General features: G+C 40.0%; 2 protein-coding genes across 6 annotated transcripts in view; both read right to left on the reverse strand.

The window, feature by feature from the left end:
- kiaa0586 (KIAA0586 ortholog) overlaps window positions 1–22376 on the reverse strand; it is a 108647-nt gene that overhangs the window by 75508 nt on the left and 10763 nt on the right. For all 5 annotated transcript variants that reach the window (XM_042743270.1, XM_042743269.1, XM_042743265.1 and 2 more), the window contains one exon: window positions 22368–22376. This exon is cut by the window's right edge and continues 118 nt beyond it. In XM_042743270.1, coding sequence (XP_042599204.1) covers window positions 22368–22376 — 9 coding nt within the window. The remainder of the gene's footprint in view (window positions 1–22367) is intronic.
- Window positions 15354–18226, reverse strand: irf2bpl (interferon regulatory factor 2 binding protein-like). The gene has a single exon (XM_042743271.1). The coding sequence runs from the start codon at window positions 18053–18055 to the stop codon at window positions 16073–16075; it is 1983 nt and encodes a 660-aa protein (XP_042599205.1). The 5' UTR covers window positions 18056–18226; the 3' UTR covers window positions 15354–16072.

Genomic DNA, 22376 nt, shown 5'->3' on the forward strand with positions numbered 1-22376 from the left:
AAACAGAGAGGAGGACAGTGCTGAATCCAACACCAGAATGATGAAACTCTCCTCCGAATTACTCCTCTTACAATCCCTCAAGGTTTCCATCACACTGTGCGCACATAACTCACGTTTTTCATGTTCTTCCAGAACAGACATTTTAACTCCGTTCCAAAACCAAACTTAGGCTGTTGTATAAAGACTAAGTCCAAAATGGGCAGCAGCACACGCATCTTTACTAAAACTTTTAATCAATTTATTCCCAAAAAACACTTTAAGCATACATGTAAAACAGTACTGTTTAGGTAATCTCTTAAGCTTAAGAGCATAAAGATATTCCATTGTCTGACGCTTGGATGATGATATATAAATAAAACAAACTGACAACACTACAGTTAGATTGCAGTTGTTCAACTGTCAACATGGTAATTCCAGTCTCTAATGTTATCAACTGTGTGCAGATGACATAAGGAAGCCTATTTGTATAAAATGACTCATACAGAGGACTCTTTATTTGGCAACGTCTACATAAAGAGTCGCTTGCAGTTAACAATGCAGATCAAACACAGCGAGTCTACAAGTGATTGCAACCAGCAGTGTGTAATACATAGACAAATAACAGAGATTAAAAGTAACAAGGGGCCATTCAAAACCAAACAAATAGAAAGTTCAACACATGGTTGTGTGGGATATTTAATGGCAAGAGTCTTCATGTGCAAATATAATCCCTTCTCTCCAGTGTAATGTCAAGGCGGGGTGGATACCGTGGCATTTCTGCAGGATCAAGGTCAGAGCAGGGAGGAGCTGTCTTTCAGTACTGGGTGACATTTAGACTGGAGTCCACTAATGTGGTAAAACTCCCCCTGGAAATGGCCCGGCTACAGTGGGGAGAACACACACGCAGTCTAGTGAACGTAAACACAACAAGCTCATGCAAACTCATATTAGCACATCAAATGTTGCTAATTTTTCATATGCATATGCACATTATTAAAATCCTGATCCTGATTGGTCAATAAAGCTACTTCATAGGCTGTTCTGTAAGCAAGTGAATGAACTGAAACCCTTTACAAAGCATCCTTTCACATGGCCGCTAACTAATTTTAATTTTGTTAGGATCACATGTTCCTGAGTGTCATGTCCCTGAAATATAAATTTATGGGAGATATTACCTAGGTCATAAACTTTAAAACTGAGAAATATTGCTTATATGTAAGCAATATTATTCATATTTCCATTTAAATTATCATATTATATGAGTAATATTTATTATTATTGTTATCTAAGTAACATTATACTACTGTTATAATACTTTTTGTATACATTAATTCCTTTGTTTAACCGATCTATCTGATTATTAGACAGACTTTTATCCGTATTTAGACAGAACTGTTAACAACGACAGTAAACAAGAGAGAGAATGTGAGCACTGTGTGCTCAGGCGCTGCCGCTCTCAGCACCGTCAAAATAAAAGTCCCGCCTCGAACACATCGAAAACTTATCAGCCAATGCCGATATTTAAAAAAATATTGGCCTTGGCGATATATCGGTCAACCACTAATATGTCGAATATGTCTTTAAAAATGTATTTAGAACCATTTGTAAATCATTTGGACCCTAGGATTGCCAATATTATGCTGTTTGGATTTCATGGATAAAAATTTCTGGACTTCTGTATGATGAGAACTTCTATCAATATGTTGAAATTTGGACTTTTGAGCTGTTTTTCCCCTTTCTCACTTCTTTGCTTGTTTTTCTTCTTTATTTTCGTAATCTCCAATTTAATATATGTTGTTGCTGTTTTTGTCTATTGTGATTTGCAATTTGTGGAAAATCAATAAAAAAAAAAAAATTATTTAGGTAGTAATGGTTTACAAAAGGATATAATCACTGCTTGACTATAGGCATATTCTCAGAATTGATGGGAAATATATAAAACAGCTAGTCAGCCACTGTAAAAAAACCATACTGATCAATCTCTAAAATGCCTTGAAATACACTAAAACACAAATGATTATAGTAACGTTTGCACCACAAAAGGTACTGTAATAACATCTGTGCATGTGACAGTAAATCCAGTGCTATTTATGTGCTCTATGAAAGGACAAGGCTGTGATTCTAGTGCGTCCACAGCCAACAATCTCCTCTCCTGCTCTTCCAGTGCGCTCGGCTGCATGTGAATGACTCCAGAGAAACATGTGTGCTGGAACAGAACAAAGGTATGCAGCCGCATTAGTATTCCGCTCACTGGCCCGCACCCTGCCGGCCTTCCCAGCATCCTCCTCAGCGAACACCAGCACACATACGCTTTTTATTAAACTACATCCGCCCATCCCAAACCACGCTTCCTCATTAATATTTATCTCACTTAATACAAAGCTCATGCATTTTTTGATTAATGTAAAGGTCTTTTTTCCCCCAAATAACAACCAGGGGCATGTGTGCAGGGTTCATGCATATTAATGCAAGCACATACATGTTTGTGTGTGTGTTTGTTCTGGTGGCTGTCACTCTGACAAGCCGTCCGTCACTGCCTGCTGGCCTGCTGCTGCTACAGCACTGCATCTCAACAGGATAGGATACGTGCAGGTCCACAAACTGAAAGAGCTCCTGAGGAACTGCATGATATCGATGGAAAATCACATAAAGTTAACACTGAATAAAATCAAAAGAATAGTAATCATATTAGGAATAGGGATAGAATACTAATACACTGTGAATGCAACATATGAAATGAAAGGCAAAATATCCAATATCTAAATTCATCCTGCTTCATATTAATTTTAATAGTAGTATGTGAAACTGTACTCAGTACTCAATGACAGACGTTTCAAATGGAAGTATGCAACACTGTTGCCACATGTCTTACGGGTTTGGAACGACATGAGGGAGAGTTATTTATGACAGAATTTTCATTTTTGGGACAACTATCCCATTAAGAGAAAAATGGAGAGAAACAACAAGAGAGTTTGATCTTTTTTTCTTTTAATGTGACCTGTTCTCTAAATTTACAACAGGTTATATACAACCACCACCTGCTTAGAAAACCAAACCAACCACGATGATTCATTTTCATCACCAGCTATCCCCTATAATTCTGCCTGCTGGCCTTTGCATTTTTTCCTCATCATCTCCACCGCTCTCCCAAACTGTAGACAAACCCCCAACACACCCACATCCGTAAGATTTCTCTTCTCGGGGTATGCAATCGCCTCATATTAACATACTTGGGCACGGGGGCGGCAGAGCCATTACCTAGCAACAGAGCCAGCTGCGATTGGCTGGTTCCATCAGACGTTAAAGGGGGTTAGTTTGGGGCTGAAATGGAGGTTATTTTCTGCCCGTGTCATCTCTGCTCGTCACATCGGAATGACACGCTACGGGGCTCCTCCCCCCACGGCCTGCCCCTTTGACGGAAAGGGCAACAGACCGAAACGTCTCCCGGCAGCAGTAACCACGGCACCCACGGCAGTCAGACAAGTCCACGTCAAAAAGAGCGCAGCTCTCCTGAAAATATGATGTTACATCACACACAGTCGTCACTATGTCAGATGAAATTTGAAGCAAATGCTTGCAGCAGACAGAAGGAGTGACAACAAGGAATCACATTATGGTTTACGTTACCGTGATAGTCGTGTTTAAAATTCCAACACCATATTCGAACTTGGAGATAAACGGTAGGAGAAGCCTAGCAGAACATCATTTTGACCCTAAAGCGGTCCACTTTCATTTTGTTAAACTGGACACATCTATATGTAATGGGTTAATGCACAGTAAGTTGGTCTTGTACAATCCTGAAGGGGTTTATTTTGTAGTAGGTAACTGTACATAATCGTGCTTATTACATACATTCATAAGAAATGAACAGACATTAAAGGGAGTGTTCACATAAAAATAATCTATGACTCGGAACACTGAAGTTGATATTTTGAAGAACACTGGGAGAAAACTAAGCCCCACAAAAAAAAACGTGTTCCAGAGAAGAAATTCAGTCATACATGTTTGGAACAACATGAACAAAAGATGTTTATTTTTGGGTGAACCATGTATTTATGTTTAAATTATGTGAGAAGAAATTTATATCAGGAGAAATATAAAGCCCTTCAAAAGCACCAAATTAAATGTTAACATTCACCACAAGTACAAATTGGCTCCTTAGACCTACTTCCTGCAGAACTGGAGCGTTTCGTTCAATTATGCGGCTGGTGTACATCCATAAGGGCAGCAACAGCTGCAGCAGAGGGAGTGAGTGACGTATGATTAATATCCATAGCCATAGACAGTAAATGTAAGAAAAACAAGCTGCGAGTGCAAATGGAGAGTGCACTTCATAAATATGCACTACACTCTGGTATAAATCTGACAGCATGAAGGAAATACAGCGGGGACCTGAGAGACCGAAGCGGTCCGTGGAGGCTGAGAGAGGAGCTCGGTGAGCTGGGGTTTCATTAATCACCGTGAAGGAACAGGGAGTTTGGGCGGCACTGCTCTCTTCTACGGCTCAACATCTGTGCCAGGACTGGCGGCTGCCATTAGCAAACAGGCTGCAGTACATTAGACTCACTGTCTGGCATGGTCAGTGCAGGTAATGAGTTTTAAAAGTGGCCCTTTGGAGCATTTGCTGTTAAAGTCAACAATTTACACTTAAAAATTCTTAAAGATCCTTAATTGGCAGTGATAGTTCCTTTAAGAACCTTTAACATCCATAGAACCATTTCAATGAAAAAAAGGATCACTGAAGGGTACTTTGAGGAACCAAAAGAATAGTTCTTCTATGGCATTGGTGTGAAAACCTCCTTTTGGAACCTTTATTTTTAGGAGTGTACTTCCATCATATGATGCATATACAAGCAAAGTCAACATTTTACTTAAAAAAATAAAAAATAAAGGTTCTTTATTGACATCAATGGTTGCATGAAGAACCTTTAACATCCAGAGAACATTTACAATGCACAAAAGGTTCACTTGTTCACTGAAAGGTTCTTTTTGTAACCAAAAATGGTTCTTCTATGGCACTGCTATAAAGACCTCAATTTGGAAACTATATTTTAAAGAGTGCACTTTCATAATATGGTGCATAATATATTCAATGAAGAAAAAAATTATCCATTAGGAATGGGGAAAAAATTAAGTCTTGGTGATGATGCTAAAAATGAAAGCCGTTCTGAAAGCAAAAAATGATGAATCTCAAAATTAAACCAAGAATATGTATCATTAAAGTAAATACAATCAATTTTGATTTCATGTTGACTTTGGTGCCATTTAAGGAGGTGAACTTGTAGGGAACTGTTTTGTTCATCTGAACCAATAATCAATAAAGAGGCGTCTTGGTGGTGTCTGTGTGTTTCAGAGATATGTGGGAAATGTCGATGCGATGTGACTTTTTTTGATGCTGATTTAGATGAAGTAAAAAGGGACGAGATAGTACAGTCGATACACTATTCAAGAGCTCAAACCAAGTAAGAATGCAATTACCTCCGAACAAAAACCCAAATCCATGAGGCAGCCTGCAATACCACATACTAACCAGCAGGAGTCCTCCTGACTATAGCGGATCCAGTAAAAGTGTGTGAATGAGCAAATCACAACCTTTAAAAAGACGACGCAGGCGTTCAGGGGTGTGAATGAAGCACTCTGATTTAAACCCGCACTAGCTATGACTCATCCTTGCTCTGAACTCCCTCGGTGGATATTACATATATCTGATTATCGTGCAGACAACATGGGAACACGAGGTTGATTTAGCCACTGGCTAAGATTCAGTAATGGGTTTTAAATTTGGGAAAAGCTGGGCAATGTTTTCTGGGAAGCTGTAAAATGCTGAGGACACAAGTGGAAAGTGGAAAAAAAGGAAAGCTAGAAAGATGTAGCGGAAACAGTGTACTCTTTGGCCCACATTTCAGCGAGATTTCAAACTCACAAAAAATGTGCCATGGAATGTGAATAAGTACAACCAAACCGCCAGAATTCACCCCAGGCAAGTGGCTCCTTCCTGGGCTTGTGGGAAGTCGGACTCCTGGAGCGGGGATCTGGTTCTGATTACCAGAAATGTGAACGGGTCAGACAGATGAAACAAAAAAGGGGTTTGGCTCCTGAACAAAAACAGAATCACAATGAGACGTGAGATATATGATGGATAGCAGAGAGATGGCCAAAACCAGTGAGAAAACAAGAGCGAGAGATGGACGCTGACCAGAAATCGACCTCCACAGTCAGATAGCAGTAAAATATACACATAAAACGTTCACTTTACAAAATCAAGGCCATCATTTTTCATCACACCTAGAGTGCTACTAAAATCATTGGCGTGGAAAAAACAACAGCTGTTGCATACAACTTGACTTTTAGATTTTCTGAAGAAAAGGTTATTTTGCGGCAATTACTTGCTAAATCAAGTCTTCAGAGCCCCAGATTGCTGTGACAGTCTATATATGCATTTTTACCCATTCTATCTAATGAATATTTTTAGGGAAAAAAAGAAAGAAATATAATGCTGTGAAAGTAATTCTGTGATAATGCTATACCAAGTTACATGACCATTTATGGTGAAAATTTAACATCACATTAAATGTAATTTTACAGCTAAATGCTGTCAAATGTATGGTTCTTGAAAGAAAAAACTATGAATTAGCATATAATCTACCTTGACTTTGCTAGAAGTCCTTGTGTTACGCATGTTTTTATACAGTATAACTAATTTTGTTTCTTATTTTTGTTATCAGTACTGTGCATGAGGCTGATTTATGTTACATTCTCTGTTATTTAGTTACTGTTTATAGCATTATTTAAGTGTTGTGTGTTACCCTGATGGTATTTTGTGAGTATCGACTGTGTTTTATGTTTATGTTTTATCATGTGGCTTTTATTGTAACCTCCTGTATTATAGTGGTCATTATTACATTTTAAGATGAAAATCAGTTTTTGGTTTAGCTTGCTTGGTATATTAACTAACATAATATCACTTAATCAAATACACTGTTATAAGTTGTGAAATATATATGAATCAACATTCACCACAGTGAATTTCTGGCAACCAAAGCGGCTGTTTTTACTGTAAATCTAACAGGATATTTTTCATAGGGCACCTCTCCTCCAAATAGCACAAATGTTTGGGATAAATTGAACGATGAAAGGTATTACCTTACAGGCTAAACTACTAACAGATGCAATCTTAGATCACTACTGCAGCCGTTCACATGCAAAAATGCCACAAAATTTTCTCATGGACCGCAGGGCTCTAAGAAGAGGAAACAAAAAACACGGATATCAGGAGACTGAAAAGCCCTAGACTTTACAACCAACCACCATCACCCCACGTCTCCTTCTCCATGGTAACAGGCATCTTCTCTCACCCCCTCCCGCCTCTTTTAGTGGAGCTCTCCAGATTGGCACGCAACAGTTCATGACAGACACAGCAGCTGATAGCTGGTCGCGGCTTCTCGCCGTAGAGGAGGTGGGGTGAGTTACCGTGTCTGCTGATTAGTAATCAGAACACAGACTCGCTCTGAATCCTGGGGGTTGAAAACTGAATTATACATTGCCACTGCCAATCAGACCATGCAATCCTTCATTGGCATTCTATTTAAAGAACAGGCTCCATCCCCTAATCACACTGAAGATATGGAGAGCCACACAATCTAATGCCATGCCAGACTACAGAGCACCCCACCGGCATTTGTGGAAAATGTCAGAGACGATGCCAATCAGGGTTTGGTAATATTACTCCACTAATGGCTGCATGTGAAATAGATGCAAAGCTAAGGCAAGCATCACTGTCAATATTTCCTATATATTTAAGGACATTAAGGAGCAAACCTTAAAACACACATATTTATATATATATATATATACATATATATATATATATATATATATATATATGTGTGGATGTGTGTGTGTGTGTGTATGACCCTGAACCACAAAACCAGTCTAAAGTCATATGGGTATATATTTGTAGCAATAACCAACAATACATTGTATGGGTCAAAATTATTGATTTTATTCATTGAGATATTAAGAAGATCACGGACCATGAAGATATTTTGTAAATTTCTTACCGTAAATATATCAAAACTTAATTTTGGATTAGTAATATGCATTGCTAAGGACTTAATTTGGACAACTTTAAATGCGATTTTATCAGTATTTTGATTTTTTTTGCACCCTCAGATTCCAGATTTTCAAATAGTTGTATTTCAGCCAAATATTGTCCTATCCTAACAAATACATAAATGGAAAGCTTATTTATTCAGCTTTCAGATGATGTATAAAAAATCTATAATATCTCAATTTAGAAAAATTTACCCTTATGACTGGTTTTGTGGTCCAGGGTCACACACACACACACACACACACACACATATATATGTAACAAAGATGTTTACTTGCAAACAATAATACTTAAGACTCATTGTTTCAATATTGATCCACTTCAATGAAAATTCAATCAATGGCCTCACTGTTTTAAAATCAGTCATGACTTAAGAGCACCGGGGCCTGTAGTGACATTTCTTTCATTCTTTAGTCGAATTTCAATAGCATTCCTGTGTTATACCATTTCAAGATTGGCGTGAACATCATCACAGTCAAGCCTGAAATAAGCCATCTGCGAAAACAATTTACACACTTTTTCCCCTTACTTATATAAAGTCTGGAAGTGTGAAGGGAAGTCTGGTACAGCTGTTGACATTCCTCTAACACTCTATAATGAAGCTCCATCAGCGGTCTCGTTCACCCAACAGATGGGCTACAGGTGGGGGGGTGGGGGCGAGCGGGGTTCACACTAGGCCCAGATGACAGAAGGAAGATGATTATGGCTGAACCCATCCGAAACACCTCAGTTTGCAGGGGGTATTGGTGGTGGTTGGGCTGCAGCACTGTCAAAGTCTCTATTAACCAATCAGCAGTGAGGAGCACATAGCAGGCATCAGCCGAACATGCTGCAAAAATGTACAGTCAACAAAACAGGGAAGACAGAGTGGAAATCAGCCGAACATGAAACGAACAGGGAGTACCGAAAGAACATGACTTCAGCTGTTGAGATGAGTAGTATTAAATATTAATGCCATTTCAGAACATAACTGCTTGCTTTGCATTCTTGACATGTCTGCAGAAAGGAAAAAGACTATTATTATTTGGTGGGGTACACATAAAAACCTTTTTAGGTGAATTTTTCAAAAACTAGAATTGTCACATTTTATACCAAAATGAAAAGATTCTAATTTTGCCAAAAGAAAATGAAGCCTATTTTAGCACAATTAGAAATGTGGAGAAATTTAGCATCACATCACTTGCTCACCAATGGATCCTCTGCAGTAAATGGGTGCCGTCAGAATGAGAGTCAAAACAAATTCACCATGAAGATGTTTTTAACTTCAAACCATCACTTCTAGCTACGCATAATTCAGTCTATTCATAATACTGCTTTCTCCAGTGAAAAAGACCTCTAGTTTGAATCAGCACCCATTCACTGCAGAGGATCCATTGTTGTGCAAGTAAAGCTAAAACTCTGCTGTGATGAAGAAACAAACTCATCTACAGCTCAATTCAGTGATGTATAGTGTATTTTCTGATTAATTGCACATTGAACTGATCACACTTGCCTATTGGATTATCAAACAGAAAAGGTCAAAGTCTGCTCAATTCAACGCATGAACAAATATCAACATGCTCACAAAATTATTTGAAACAAATAAGCTGCTTTCATACAGTACCATACACAGCTTACTGATTCTAGAAAAGGCTAAATCTATCTCAGAAACAGAGAATGTGTTTGTTGATGTGACTGTAACAAACCGCTCTGGAGGCCTCGGCTGATCAATCTTACTCATTTCATAATGAAAGCAGAAGATAGCACTCTGGGTGTGATGATGGGTTGGGGTTGTTTTTACACAGATCCAATCAGACGGTCTGGAATTATAGTTCAAAGGCCCGAGTGATGGGAATGCAAGAGTGCTAAAGTTAAAGACCCATAGCCAAATAAATGACATCACCTTTTAAGAGCCCTCCAATTAGACCCTTCAGTGGGCAAACCACACCCACTGCCCTTTCTCGCAGCTGCATCTGAGATGACAACCTTTGGTTTCACCACAAGGTCACTGGGAAGGTTTTCATTACATGGGAGTTTCGCTGCTATTAATACTGATGGTTTGGTCGAGTAAGATCATCTGTGTTTGTTGGTACATGATCAAGGCAACAGACAGACAGTTACTAATGCAGACACAGAATCCTGATCCCTTAACAGCTCTGTGAAAGCATGCATGTTCAAATGTAGGACAAGGTTGAGTGACTGAGAAAAAAGGCCAAACGAGAAAGCAGTACACAAGAAAAGCCTAGAGAAAGTGCAATTAAAAGTGAAAAAGTACAAAAAAGAAAATATAAGAAGACTTTTGTTGTAACTGCAACAATATAATAAAACACAGTTCAGCTATGCGTCATAACACCCCTTAACCGAGGAAAAATCTCTATAATGTACGGTCCCACGTGGCTTACTGCTTTAATAAACAGAGAACTTATAGAGTATAGTGGATGGTGACCAGATTGTAGAATGAGAGAGACTGTGTGTGTGTGTGTGAGGGGGGAAGGGCCCCCGATGGAAGATGGATGACAGAACAAGCCGCTGACTGAACTCGCTGCACTGTGAAAGCCTAAGAAACCTGAGACCGCTCTGTGTTAGCAGAGCTCCAGTCTAAAATGGCTGCCAGTCGTGTAAACAACCCATAGAATGTAAGGGGGCTACAATTCTCCAATGAGCCGGCCAAGTGCCGCACATTTCCTGGGTAACAAATTAACCCTTTCCTTCCAACCAGCCAGTGTGTCTGCAAACTGAAAACAAAGAAAGGAGTGTTTAGCACTCAGTGGTTTGTGAGAAAAATGCGATGGAGGTTAAAAAATGCGTGTCATTTCATGCACTATGGTTATTTAAATGCACAAAACCTAGTCAGACACCACAAGAAAGAGTCGAAAGACACACAAAAAAAAAAAAAAATCAAACTCCGAGGTATTCAGCGGGTTCTCAGTTCAACACGTTAGATCAATCAAGTGAAACCATCCTCGAACAATCCAGCCTGCGAGCTTTTCAAGACAGACGGAGTCTCCATGGTGCCCTATAGTCCATTTTCATGTGCTCAGAAACAGTCCCCTGCCCCCAAACTAGCCCCCCACCCCAGTTCTTCTCCGGCGGGAATCTACAGGAAGCTGTAACAGGCTCTGGTCCTCAAGGAGGGACTGGCCTTGAAATGCAAATTGGAATTCCATCCGAAAATTGATGTCTTTTACAAGCTAATGAAAAACATCTGAAACGCTGCCAAATCGGGCCCCTGTTCTACAACCCACATGCCATTAGTCAAGGGTAGACCGGAGCTGCGTCCGTTCCGTGAGGCGCATGTTCCTATATAAGGAACTGTAAAAAATAGAGACAGATTAAAAAAAGTGTGAATTTACCATGAAAATCAAAACTGATACTGAGAATTGATGGATAATGCATTAAATAACATGCTATTCGAAAATGGTTTTCTCTGTGTTAGAAATGAAAAAAGCAGCCAAAAAATAAACTAAACGAGAGAGTAGGAGTGAAAAGCAGGAGAAAATCAATTCTCCCTCTGCGCCTTTAATATCTGGAGAAAGAGGGGGGAAGCACACGCCCGCTGTAGCCCGCAGCTTATTTGCGAGGAAGGAATGGAATGTCTGAGATTGCATACATTATGTGCCAAAGAGGCCCTGGGCTATGGGAGATAGTGCTGACATCACCGTCTATAAATGGCTGTGCTCGGAGGCACAGTGAATGAAAACAAAATGGGAATAACCCTTTTGCACATATCCCCCACCTCCGTTGGAGCTAAATCACAAGCACAAGCGGAGAGAGTTAAATGCCACATCACAGTCAGGAACGCATTTACGCGATGGGGGAAAAATACACGGTTGAATGGTTAAAATACTTTTGCATTTACTAGTTTAATATGCACAGATGCCATAAGTCATTTGGCAGGTTGCTTCCTCAATTGTGGCGCCTAAAAAATATTTTGTTTGTTTTCAACACTGGAATGAGATTTGTGTGGGACTAACAGGAAAACGGTTAAAAAAGGTCATTATTTTTTATGCAGTATATAAATAAATTGATGCAATAAGTTAAAACGCTAGGAACAAACTTAACTTCAGACTATATAATGGCACAAAACGGCAAAGAATATATATCAATAATTATAATGAAATATAAGTAGTGACAGATCTTCATTTCTCTATTGTCCAACAATAATTTGATGCTTTAAAAACATTACTATGTTCACAACATTGAAGCAACCAATGAAATTTGTTTGAGGCATGTCTATCAGGAAACCTGTTAGTAGACAATTATTATTCTGGATAATGGTGGAACATAAGTACAATGCTAGAAGCACAGAAACTTCACTTTTTTAAAGAAAAATAACACTACTGTACATACAGCAATCAGTATATAAAGCTGCAATGAAACTAAACGTTTTGTTGTTGTAAAGTACATTCAAGTGTAATGGATCATCAAAAAAAACATATGGCGGGAACTACCGGCTGTTGACTAGATTTTGAGATCTCACAGCAACAGTAATGGAAGACAATATTTGACATTCTGAGTTCTTATTGCAGTTGAAAGAAAACACAATATCTGGAAAAAAGCTGTATCATAATTTTTAAAATGACTATTATCCAAAATGACACGGAAGACGTGAGCATTTCTAAAAATAATGGCGAGCAGACAGTCGAATGCTGGCACACGCAGGGTTAACGCTGAGCCTCTCTGCTATTGTGTCCGCACATTCCTGAATAAATGATGTTTTGAACAAGGCTGTTACCATGGGCAACTGTGCACGATGGCACTGCAGCGTAACCTTTGGAGTGGCTGTATTTTTATCCGCTGGAAACTTCTCCCTTGAAGGGAGGGAGAGAGAGAGAAGTGTGTGTGTGTGTGTGTTATGAGGATGAAGGGAATTTGGAGGAGGGGAAGAAGCCTCTGGCTTCCCTGGCTAGCGAAGGGTGGACAGACTGCAGTGATTTTACAACGCAACCAAAAACAAATGTTCTGAAACAGAAGAGCGACCACATTAGAAATTAATATTAATTCGGAGATGTTTGCTACAACACAGATAAATCCATTATAAAAGCACATAAAAATGTATATCTAGCAGAACAAAGGTTTAGATGATTAGATTTATGCTTGCCTTGATATCGTTACAGAAAACATCTCTATCCGTACACAGCCACTCAACATAATCACATGCTATGAGATATCTCAAATATTCATCCATTTACAGTGATTTTAGCTATTAGGAAGCCAATAACAGGTTTTCTCTTCATCTCTCAGCTGTCTGTGTCCCAAGGCATTCCATGAAAAGGTGCAGAATTTAACACACACACACTCAAGACACCACAGAAGCGTGTGTAGTAAACAGGAAGCGAGACCCCCGCCTTCTTTAATGGGTGGGGACGGTGTATCTGTTTATTTTTTTCTTTGTATGTGCACTGAAACTTGAAACCCAGGTGATTACAGAGAGATCCAAGGGCACCTCAAATCCAAGTCAGTTTTAGCATGACAATAGAAGCCCACTCCATCCTGAACCAGACACCACACCTTTGATTCCTCACAGACAGAGCAGCAGTGACAATATCACCGCAATGCACCACAAAGCACGACAACCAAACTCTACACTGGGTTCAGATGGATTATGGAACTAAATTGCCTTCCTAATCTACTGTGCTCTCATATGAGCCATTGCCTTTTCAATATATGGAAATTATTTAAGCAAGGAAAATTTTGCAAGATTCAATTGGGGGGGGTGGGGGGGGGGGCATTAATTTATAACCGTGCTTCTACAAACCCTTGTTAGTCTGCTCAAAATCTTTGAATATCTCATATATCATGTTTTTAATCACTTTTAAGAAAAAGAAACCTTTAAATTGAGACAAAAGTGATGCATATATATTATACACACACATATGACTTGATTCATATACCTATATACACAAATTACAATGTGTGTGCAAATTTGTGTATACACACACACACACATTTATACATATATATAAATAATACAGTGTATATATATATATATGTATATATAATATATATATATATATATATATATATATATATATATATAATATATATATATATAATATGGTACATTATGTGTATGAACCAAAAACCAAAAATGTATTTAACACCTTGACATGTTGATTAAAAAACATTTTAAAAAGTGTTGTATATGTCCTTTATATGGCAAAACACACACACACACACACACACACACACACACACACACACAATTGCTTAGTGGAAAAATGTTCTAGCTCCCACTTAAATGACTCGATTTACAGGATGTCGCCACAGGCCTCCAGAGAATTCAAGCACAGAGCCCAGTTAGATAGCTTGGCATGTGCATTGTTCTCTGACCTTAACGTCCCCCCCGTTATTTGGTCTGGATACTCTTGCATGGCCGGCTGCCATGAATGAATTGTGCCACCTTCTATTTGTCTGCGAAAGAGCATTAGTTTGAGTCATGGCAACAGCCACGCACCAACTGTTTTCCCTCGCTCCCGCAGCCAATGCAAGAGTACGACTGACAAGTCACATGACCAACCAGCTGAATTCTAAATGAGGAGTACATCCCCAGGGCCATCTCAGGCATGTGCAAGCATTTTCCCTCTTCAGCTTTCCTGCCCACACCAAAATACTCTGACACACGGAGAGAGGGAACAGCTAACAGCTCCTAAATTGAGGCATAACAGATTAAGACACAGTGTGCTAAGAGCAGGGTAACTGTGCCCTATTTTAACGCCTCCTGCATATGCAGTAAAACAGCTTCTATCATGAGCCATTAATGGAACTTGTTGCTAAGGGAGTAACAAAAAACGGCACATATTAAACAAGCATTGCACCTACCCCATGTGACACCCATCAGGGAGTGCTGAATGGATGTTTCATGCCCTGTGGCTGCATAAAACATTTGACTTTTTAGGTCAGTGTAGCACGACTACATCTGTCTGAAGCAAATACAATGACATGAATGCAAAAGACACTGACAAAAGCAATGAAACAGATATGTGATACTCGATCCACTGCTGCACTTAACAACGGAGAAAAGTGCTAAGCGGAGTACTTTAGCTATATTTTTTAAAATAACTTTTAAAGGTGAAGTGATTGGAAAAATAATCGTTTGGCTCTTATTTCAATGAAAATAATGAACTACTACAAAATATACAAGAAAACAATATATATGTATGCTTTAAGGAAGCTTGATAAACCACATTTGAAATTTAAACCATTTCACAAACAGACATTAAGGCGGAATCCAAATATCAAAGACATTTCTAACCTGAACAAATTAACACGCGACAAAGAGTTAATATCAATGAATTTATTACAATTTACTCAGCTCCAAGGCACGTTACAAGTCTTCTGTTACTACAGAAATATGTATAAACAAACAGAGCATTTCATTTTTCATTTACAGTATTTTTTGCTCTACTAAAGCGTCCGTGCAACTTTAAAGCAAAAAGAGAGAATGAAAACACGTAATAAAATATATCTGTATTCTCAGACCAAGGGATACAAATTAAAAATTGTTGTTTTAAAGATCATACTTAAGAAGAAAACAAAAAAAACAAACGGGATCAGGAAACAAAGAATGCCCTCTCTTAGACTCACTTCATTTGTTATACCTACCACAAAAAAAGTGTATTCATTAATATTTTTTTTTTTTTTTGCTTGGGATTGTACATGTAGATGTGGAAAATAAGTATGAAATTTAATAAAAACGTTAACGTAAACTGTCAAAGTGCCTTAAAAAATGTTTCCACGCACACAGCCTCCTCCTTCGTAGAGGAAAACAAATGTCTCTGTACACTGGACTATTTTTGTAACTTCAATATTCACAACAAGTAGGCTGTCTCTCAAAACCAAGTGTGCTGCCCACTTAGACAGCGTTTCTAGGCATTCAAATGCATCTATAATGCCCATAAATGTTGTCTTAGTAGTCAGCTCACTAGGTTTTATGACACAGCCTTAAATATACTCGCTTCACTTATCTGTTTCTGATGCAGGAAGCATATATATTTATATTTAAGGGTCTCTTTCTTTCTTTACTTTCACATCCCCGGCTAAAATGGTCGCTATCTCGCCTTGCATAAAAGCCCAAGGCACGTTTGACCCTACCAGGGGACATTTCTCTCCGCTGGGGCAGTACACCTCTCCTGTGGCACCCTGCGCTTTGATGCTCTCCCGGGAACATGGGAAACAGAATTTGTGGTTTGGAACTGACGGGCACTGGACAAAGTGTGTGTCTTCTAAACGTTCGTGGCAGATAGTACAACACAAAGGTCCGTTATTGGCCATGGGCGAGTCTGGAATGTTCTGAGGGTGCACCTGATCCATGCCCTGATGCGAACCCGATTGGGAAGGTGTCCCCGTCAGACTGATCTCGCCATTCCGGGAGGCCAAACGCCGCTGTCCAGACACCGAGGCAGGGGAGACGGGGCTGCTACTGTTGTGTCGGGTGGATGTGGTGGAGTGCACTGAGTTGCTGTCCTTTGGTGAGTGCGCATTACCCAAAGTGTCTGCGACCGACATGAGCGCAGCCATGGGGGACTGTCCGTTCTGCGGGGCTGATTCAGGTGGGGTGGCTCGGCTGGAGTGCACTGACCCCAGGGGCGGAGGTCCGCCGTGAGAGGCTGTGAACGAGCTGGACGCCATGGTCAGTTTGAGCGCCTCGCTTTGACTCGCCATCCACTGCTGTCTCTGTTGCTCCCCCTCCGCTGAGTCCGGTTCCGGGGAGGCTTTGCGTTTGCGCACGCCAGTCCTGAGCGCACTGCCCGACGCCACGGCCCGGGGCATGTTGACCAGCGCTGAAGGCAGCAGAGGGCAGCTGGCATCGATGTAAGGCTGGGGCAGCATTTCACCCCCGAGCCCCTCCTTAAAGAAACGCACAGACTCCGGGAGTAAATCGCCCAGGAGCCTCCAGTCGCCAGAACCGTGCTTTTTCTCATATTCCAGATATTTAAAGCCAGATGAAAGCCCTCTGCCGTAGTCTTTCATGCAGTCCTGGTACATCTGTTTAGCCACACCGGACGCACTGGAAAACACATTACCAGATCCACTGGGATACTCAATAAAGATTTTCAGTTCATAGTCCATGCCCGGCTTGGAAATAGCATCAAAAGCAAACACCCTACCTAGAAGGGAATGATCTTTCTTGAACCTCACATCAAACGGAGTGCAATTGGAAAGTGTGATCAGTGTGTCCCTCACTATCTTGGGTTTGCTTGCCCAATCCTCTGCTCTGCTCCTCAAACTTTCACTAAGTTCAGCCAGAGCCTCTGCGTTACGCTGTTTCTCTTTTAGATCTCTCTCTTGGTCCGTGCTGGACACAGAACCGGGTCTTTTACCTTGCTCTGAGAGCGCAAGCGACGGTCCGATGCTGGCCGGGGCTGGAGGGGCTCGTGCAGACAGGCTGTGCTGGGCTATACTCGCCGCTGACGGTGGGCCGTTCAGGAGAGTCTGCGGGAGGAGGTTCGGCGGCACGCTCATCTGTCCTGACACCGCCACCAGCCCGTGATTTCGACGCGAGTTAGGGCTCTGTCTGTTCAACTCGGGGGGTCCGTCGTCTGATTTGGGGAAGCCGTTCGGTCCGCCGAGTCCGTTCGGAAGCCTGTGCGCTCCGATGCTGGAATAATCAAAGCGCGATCTCTCGGTTCCGAGCGCGTATCGGTCCAAGCCGGGCTGTTGTTGTTGTTGTTGCTGCTGCTGCTGTTTGGACGAGCCGTCCACATGGTTCATCTGCACCGACTCCTTGGATGACATGCCCGCTTGTGCTTTCACCGCAGGCGGCGGCGCGGGACCCGGGGATCTCCCTTCCTGGAAGCCATGAGCCCGCTTCAGATGGCGCGCCGTCTCGATAACAAACTCGATCCGATCCGCGCCCTCGTAGTTCACGCAACCCCTGCACACGGGCTCCGTAAAATCCCAAATCATCGCCCACGGCATGCGCGGCAGATCGCACAGATAACACGACTGTCTCCTCGACGAGGAGACCTGCGCCGAAGACATGTTGAGCTGCTCCTCTCGGATCCGTTATACGGTTACTAGGAGGCGAATGCGCCTCTTCTGCTTCTCGGAATGCCACCTGGCTGGGCCGGTGACGTCAGCACCACGTTCCGCAGTTCCTTTTTCTGTTACAAATGACAAGCCACTTGTTGCCATGCAAGTGCGCATGCGCTAACCACTCCCTAACAAATCTTCTGAATGGACCGAGAAACGCGCACCGCCACCATGTACGGCAAGCCGCTTCAACATTTATGATACAAAACATACCAGCATCTATTTTTATGTTACTAGCACTTTTAGGTAAATCCAATATCTATTCAGTAATGATTCATTATGTACTATTTATTTGTTTGCTTGTAATCACTATCGCATTAGTGGCAAGTAACTCTTCCATTTTTAAAGGTAACAACTTGTTAATTTTTTTTGTTATAAGTATCTATAGTTTCCAATAAATAAGTACTGAAACTAAGGAATAGTTACTAGTAAATCTGGAATGAACACCATGAATAATTATATGAATATCTGAAAAACAGATCCCATACAAGTCAATGTCAAAAATAAATAAATAAACAGAAATTGAAAAATATAAAACATGCAATTGCTTATCAGTAAAAACTGTTACTTGTCACTACTGGGATAAAGACCAGTAGCAATAGTTAATAGATACTAGTATCTACTGAAAAAATATAAACAATTATAAATTACTAATTTAATAAATACTCGCCATTACTAGTTACTAAGTTACTAGTGAAATTTAAATTGGATATTAGATCACATACTAGTAAATAAAAATAGGTATTTTTTTATTTATGAATATACATTTTTATAAAAATAATTTAAAAAGAATAAATAAGTAAATGCTCAAGCTACTTGCCATAACTCGCTGGCTGTTTGCTCTCAGAATTTCAAGAGTTGTGGGTGGAAAATCTGAGGTATTCACGTTTCTTCCAAAGTGTCTGTTCTTACTGCTTCTAAAATGTCCATAAACTTGATATTTTGTGGATCTATTAATAATGCAAGATTGTGTTATAAAAATGCTTACACCAGCAAAATACATGCGATTTAAACTAAAAATAAGCATACTGTGGACATATTTTAAACAAAAGACATTCTTGGGCATTTGAAATAACATCTATGCCCCATGACATCTTTAAACAGACTTCCTTAAACATTAACAATGTTTACATCTACTGTAGATGATCTATCATTAAGTGATTTAATAAATAAGATGATTAGAGACTCATAATATTTCTGGGGTTTTGCATATCTATCAGCCTCTGAATGTTTACCTTCAAATAAGTATAATTTTTTATACTAATACTTTTTTGCAGCCTTGCCCCCTAAAAGCCCCTTTCCCATAGTCTGTTCTCTGCTTAACAACAGAGAGAAAAAAAAAAAAAAAAAAAAACTCATCCTGTTATACAACAAGATGAGAGTGTGGAAAAACAAGCAAGGGAGGTCTGGAGAAGAGGAGAAATGCCATTTATTGCAATCCCTGCATTCTGCTGGCACGGAAAGAAGCTGTGCTTTATCCAAGCAAAAAAAAAAAAAAAAAAAAAAAAAAAACATAACTACCAAGTACGGCATGAGCCAAATCTGAGGACGTGATTTTCTCTCTCCACTGAAAATGATATATATACAGTACATCAAGCATTAAAGAGCCTAAATTTGTATGAAAAAAAGAATAAAATATCCACTACTGATATGGCAGGCAGAACCTGTTCCAGCTTCTAAACAGGGAGACAATTTGCACAGTATTTGTGCTCTGTGCTTGTGACTCGGATGGTGTAAATTAACCTGATGCCTTTGGTTTGTGCCCCAAATTAACGACACAAAGAAACAGTGTTTGTGCAAATTATCTTCAGTGTTTGAGCGAGTCACTTGACTTTAAAATGAATTCAGGTTTTGACTTTGCAAATACGCAAAAGTCCTTGTCTGACACTTGACCACAAGTAGAAGTCAAATATTTATACTGGGAAGAAAATATATAGTAGAAAAATATATAAATATTCTATGGGCAAAAAATTGGGAATCCTTTAGCCAAAATGTAGTCTTAAATTTGCAGTCTGCCTGTAAAGGATATTTCAGCCTCCTTCGCTTTCACTGAGGGATGTTTCTCTGTCCCTGTAGTCTTCTCATGAATACAGATCACCCTGAGGCTTGGCACTCTCTCTCTCTTACACACACACACACACAGACGCCCTGAACAGAACATCACCCACCTGCACACACACACTAACACAGAGCCACATACATGTGCGGACACACACACACTCTGCATGGAAAGTTTTCCATGTTCAGCTTTCCACCAGCTTATCGGGTTAACTCTCAGCTTCCGCTAAGTGGCTGGCGGGCTGCCAGAGTGAGGGATTCTGGGAAAAGGCGAGTCTTGCCAAGTACAAACTGCCAACATTAAGCAGGCCTGACAGCCTCTCTCCTCCTCCAAACCTGGCAGCCATTCAAAGTGCTCTTTCATTTGAGACGCTGGCGGGCAGCCAGATGCATGCAGATTTACTTTACCTATTCTCAGATGGAGTCGATAGAGACCGCCCCGCAGTTGCCATGGGAACCAGAGGCTGCTCGGAGACTTCCCAGAGCTGCTCGTGTGTGCACATCTTGTGTTGAACACTCTGTAACCTGCAGATGTATGACTTTCACTCTCCCTCACTTGTTTTTTTTAGAACAGACCTTACTGTTATTCAGGAATATTGACTTGAGAGACAGAACAGAAAATGCAGCTGCTGAACCGCCAGTGGCAGTAGTAAAAGCAAATTTACCATTTTAAAATGCTTTGTTTTCACAAAACCGACGCAAACTGCATTTCAATCACAAAACAGTACAAATACTGAGCCAGGTTTTAACTGAAGGAACACATTTGAAGCATTACCCCACATATGTTGATAAACATACTCTTATGATGGACTTATGATACCTTGACACATGAATGGAATGATTACCATATATATGTTAGTCAAAGACAGATAAGTCTAGCATATAAACTGCTATTATCTAGACTTTTTTGGCTATACTTTTATTGGCACTGGCAGACTCGATTAACAGAAATAGCATAGCATCAGTACCAGCCACTTTTGTTAACAGATAATGCACATTTTTCTGGTGTGTGTGTGTGTGTGAAAGAGTATTGAGTATCATGTAAAATCTAAATAAATATTAAAATATAAATATATCTTATTTTCTATGATTACACATGACCGTTTAAAAATTGGCAAGGTCTGTAAGATCGTTTTATTGTTTTTGAAAGAAGTCCCTTATGTTCACCAAGGCCGCATTTATTTGATCAAAAATACAGTAAAACAATATTGTGAAATATTATTACAACTTAAAAGAATTGTTTTACATTTGAATATATTTTAATAGTCATTTATTCCTGTGATCAAAGCTGAACTTTCAACACCATTACTCCATTCTTCAGTGTCACATGACCCTTCAGAAATCAATCTAATAAGCCGATTTGCTGCTCAAGAAACATTTATTATCATTATCAATGTTGAAAGCAGCTGTGCATTTAAAGCATTTATTTAAAATAGAACTCTTTTGAAACATTACACGTCTTTACTGTCACTTTTGATCAATTCAATGCATCTTTACTAAAAAAGTATTAACTTATTTTAAAACAAAATCTTACTAACCCCAAACTTTGGTATGTTTATCAGCCCCTAAAAGCCTATCAGTGAACCTCTAATTCATATAGTATTGTATTTATGTAATAAATAGTATTATATTTACTATTGCACTATTGATACTTCTAGGTACTTTTTGTTAGTGTCAGCTGCAGACTGTCTTCTGTTTGCCCCATGACAGTTATATAAACTCCAGTTTGAATGATCTCGGTCCTCATGACAAATTTTCTTCAAGGAGGCCCATATGAAGTCGCAGACGCAGTGCAGAAAGCGTTCGGAACGGGATCCAAAAACATGTTCGTATTATTGAGAGCCTCCCTTGCTACATCACAGGCCAAGAACAAAGACATTCAGTTTTATGCACTGCTTCTCATACTGTCATTTTGACAAGTTGTGGTAAGCCTCTCGCACAAAGAGAGACGCTCGGGCAAAACACATTTGCGCTTCATCCGTTTTTAAGTGACACTTGCTTATGGAACATTAGGAGGGCGTATTTAAACGAAAAAGACAAGATGGCCTAACCGAGCGCCATAAATAAAACAAAAGCATTCCTTTGGCTTGGGAAAAGAAGTAGTTATGAAGGTCCACTACTATGGTTACACACTGTGTACGGCGAAACACGAAAGGCCGAGGGTTGTGTGCCTTCCTGCTCTGAAAACAAGATCTATTATTACCTGGACCGC

The sequence above is a fragment of the Cyprinus carpio genome, chromosome B17 (genome assembly GCF_018340385.1).
Source record: "Cyprinus carpio isolate SPL01 chromosome B17, ASM1834038v1, whole genome shotgun sequence".
Classification (NCBI taxonomy): Eukaryota; Metazoa; Chordata; class Actinopteri; order Cypriniformes; family Cyprinidae; genus Cyprinus; species Cyprinus carpio.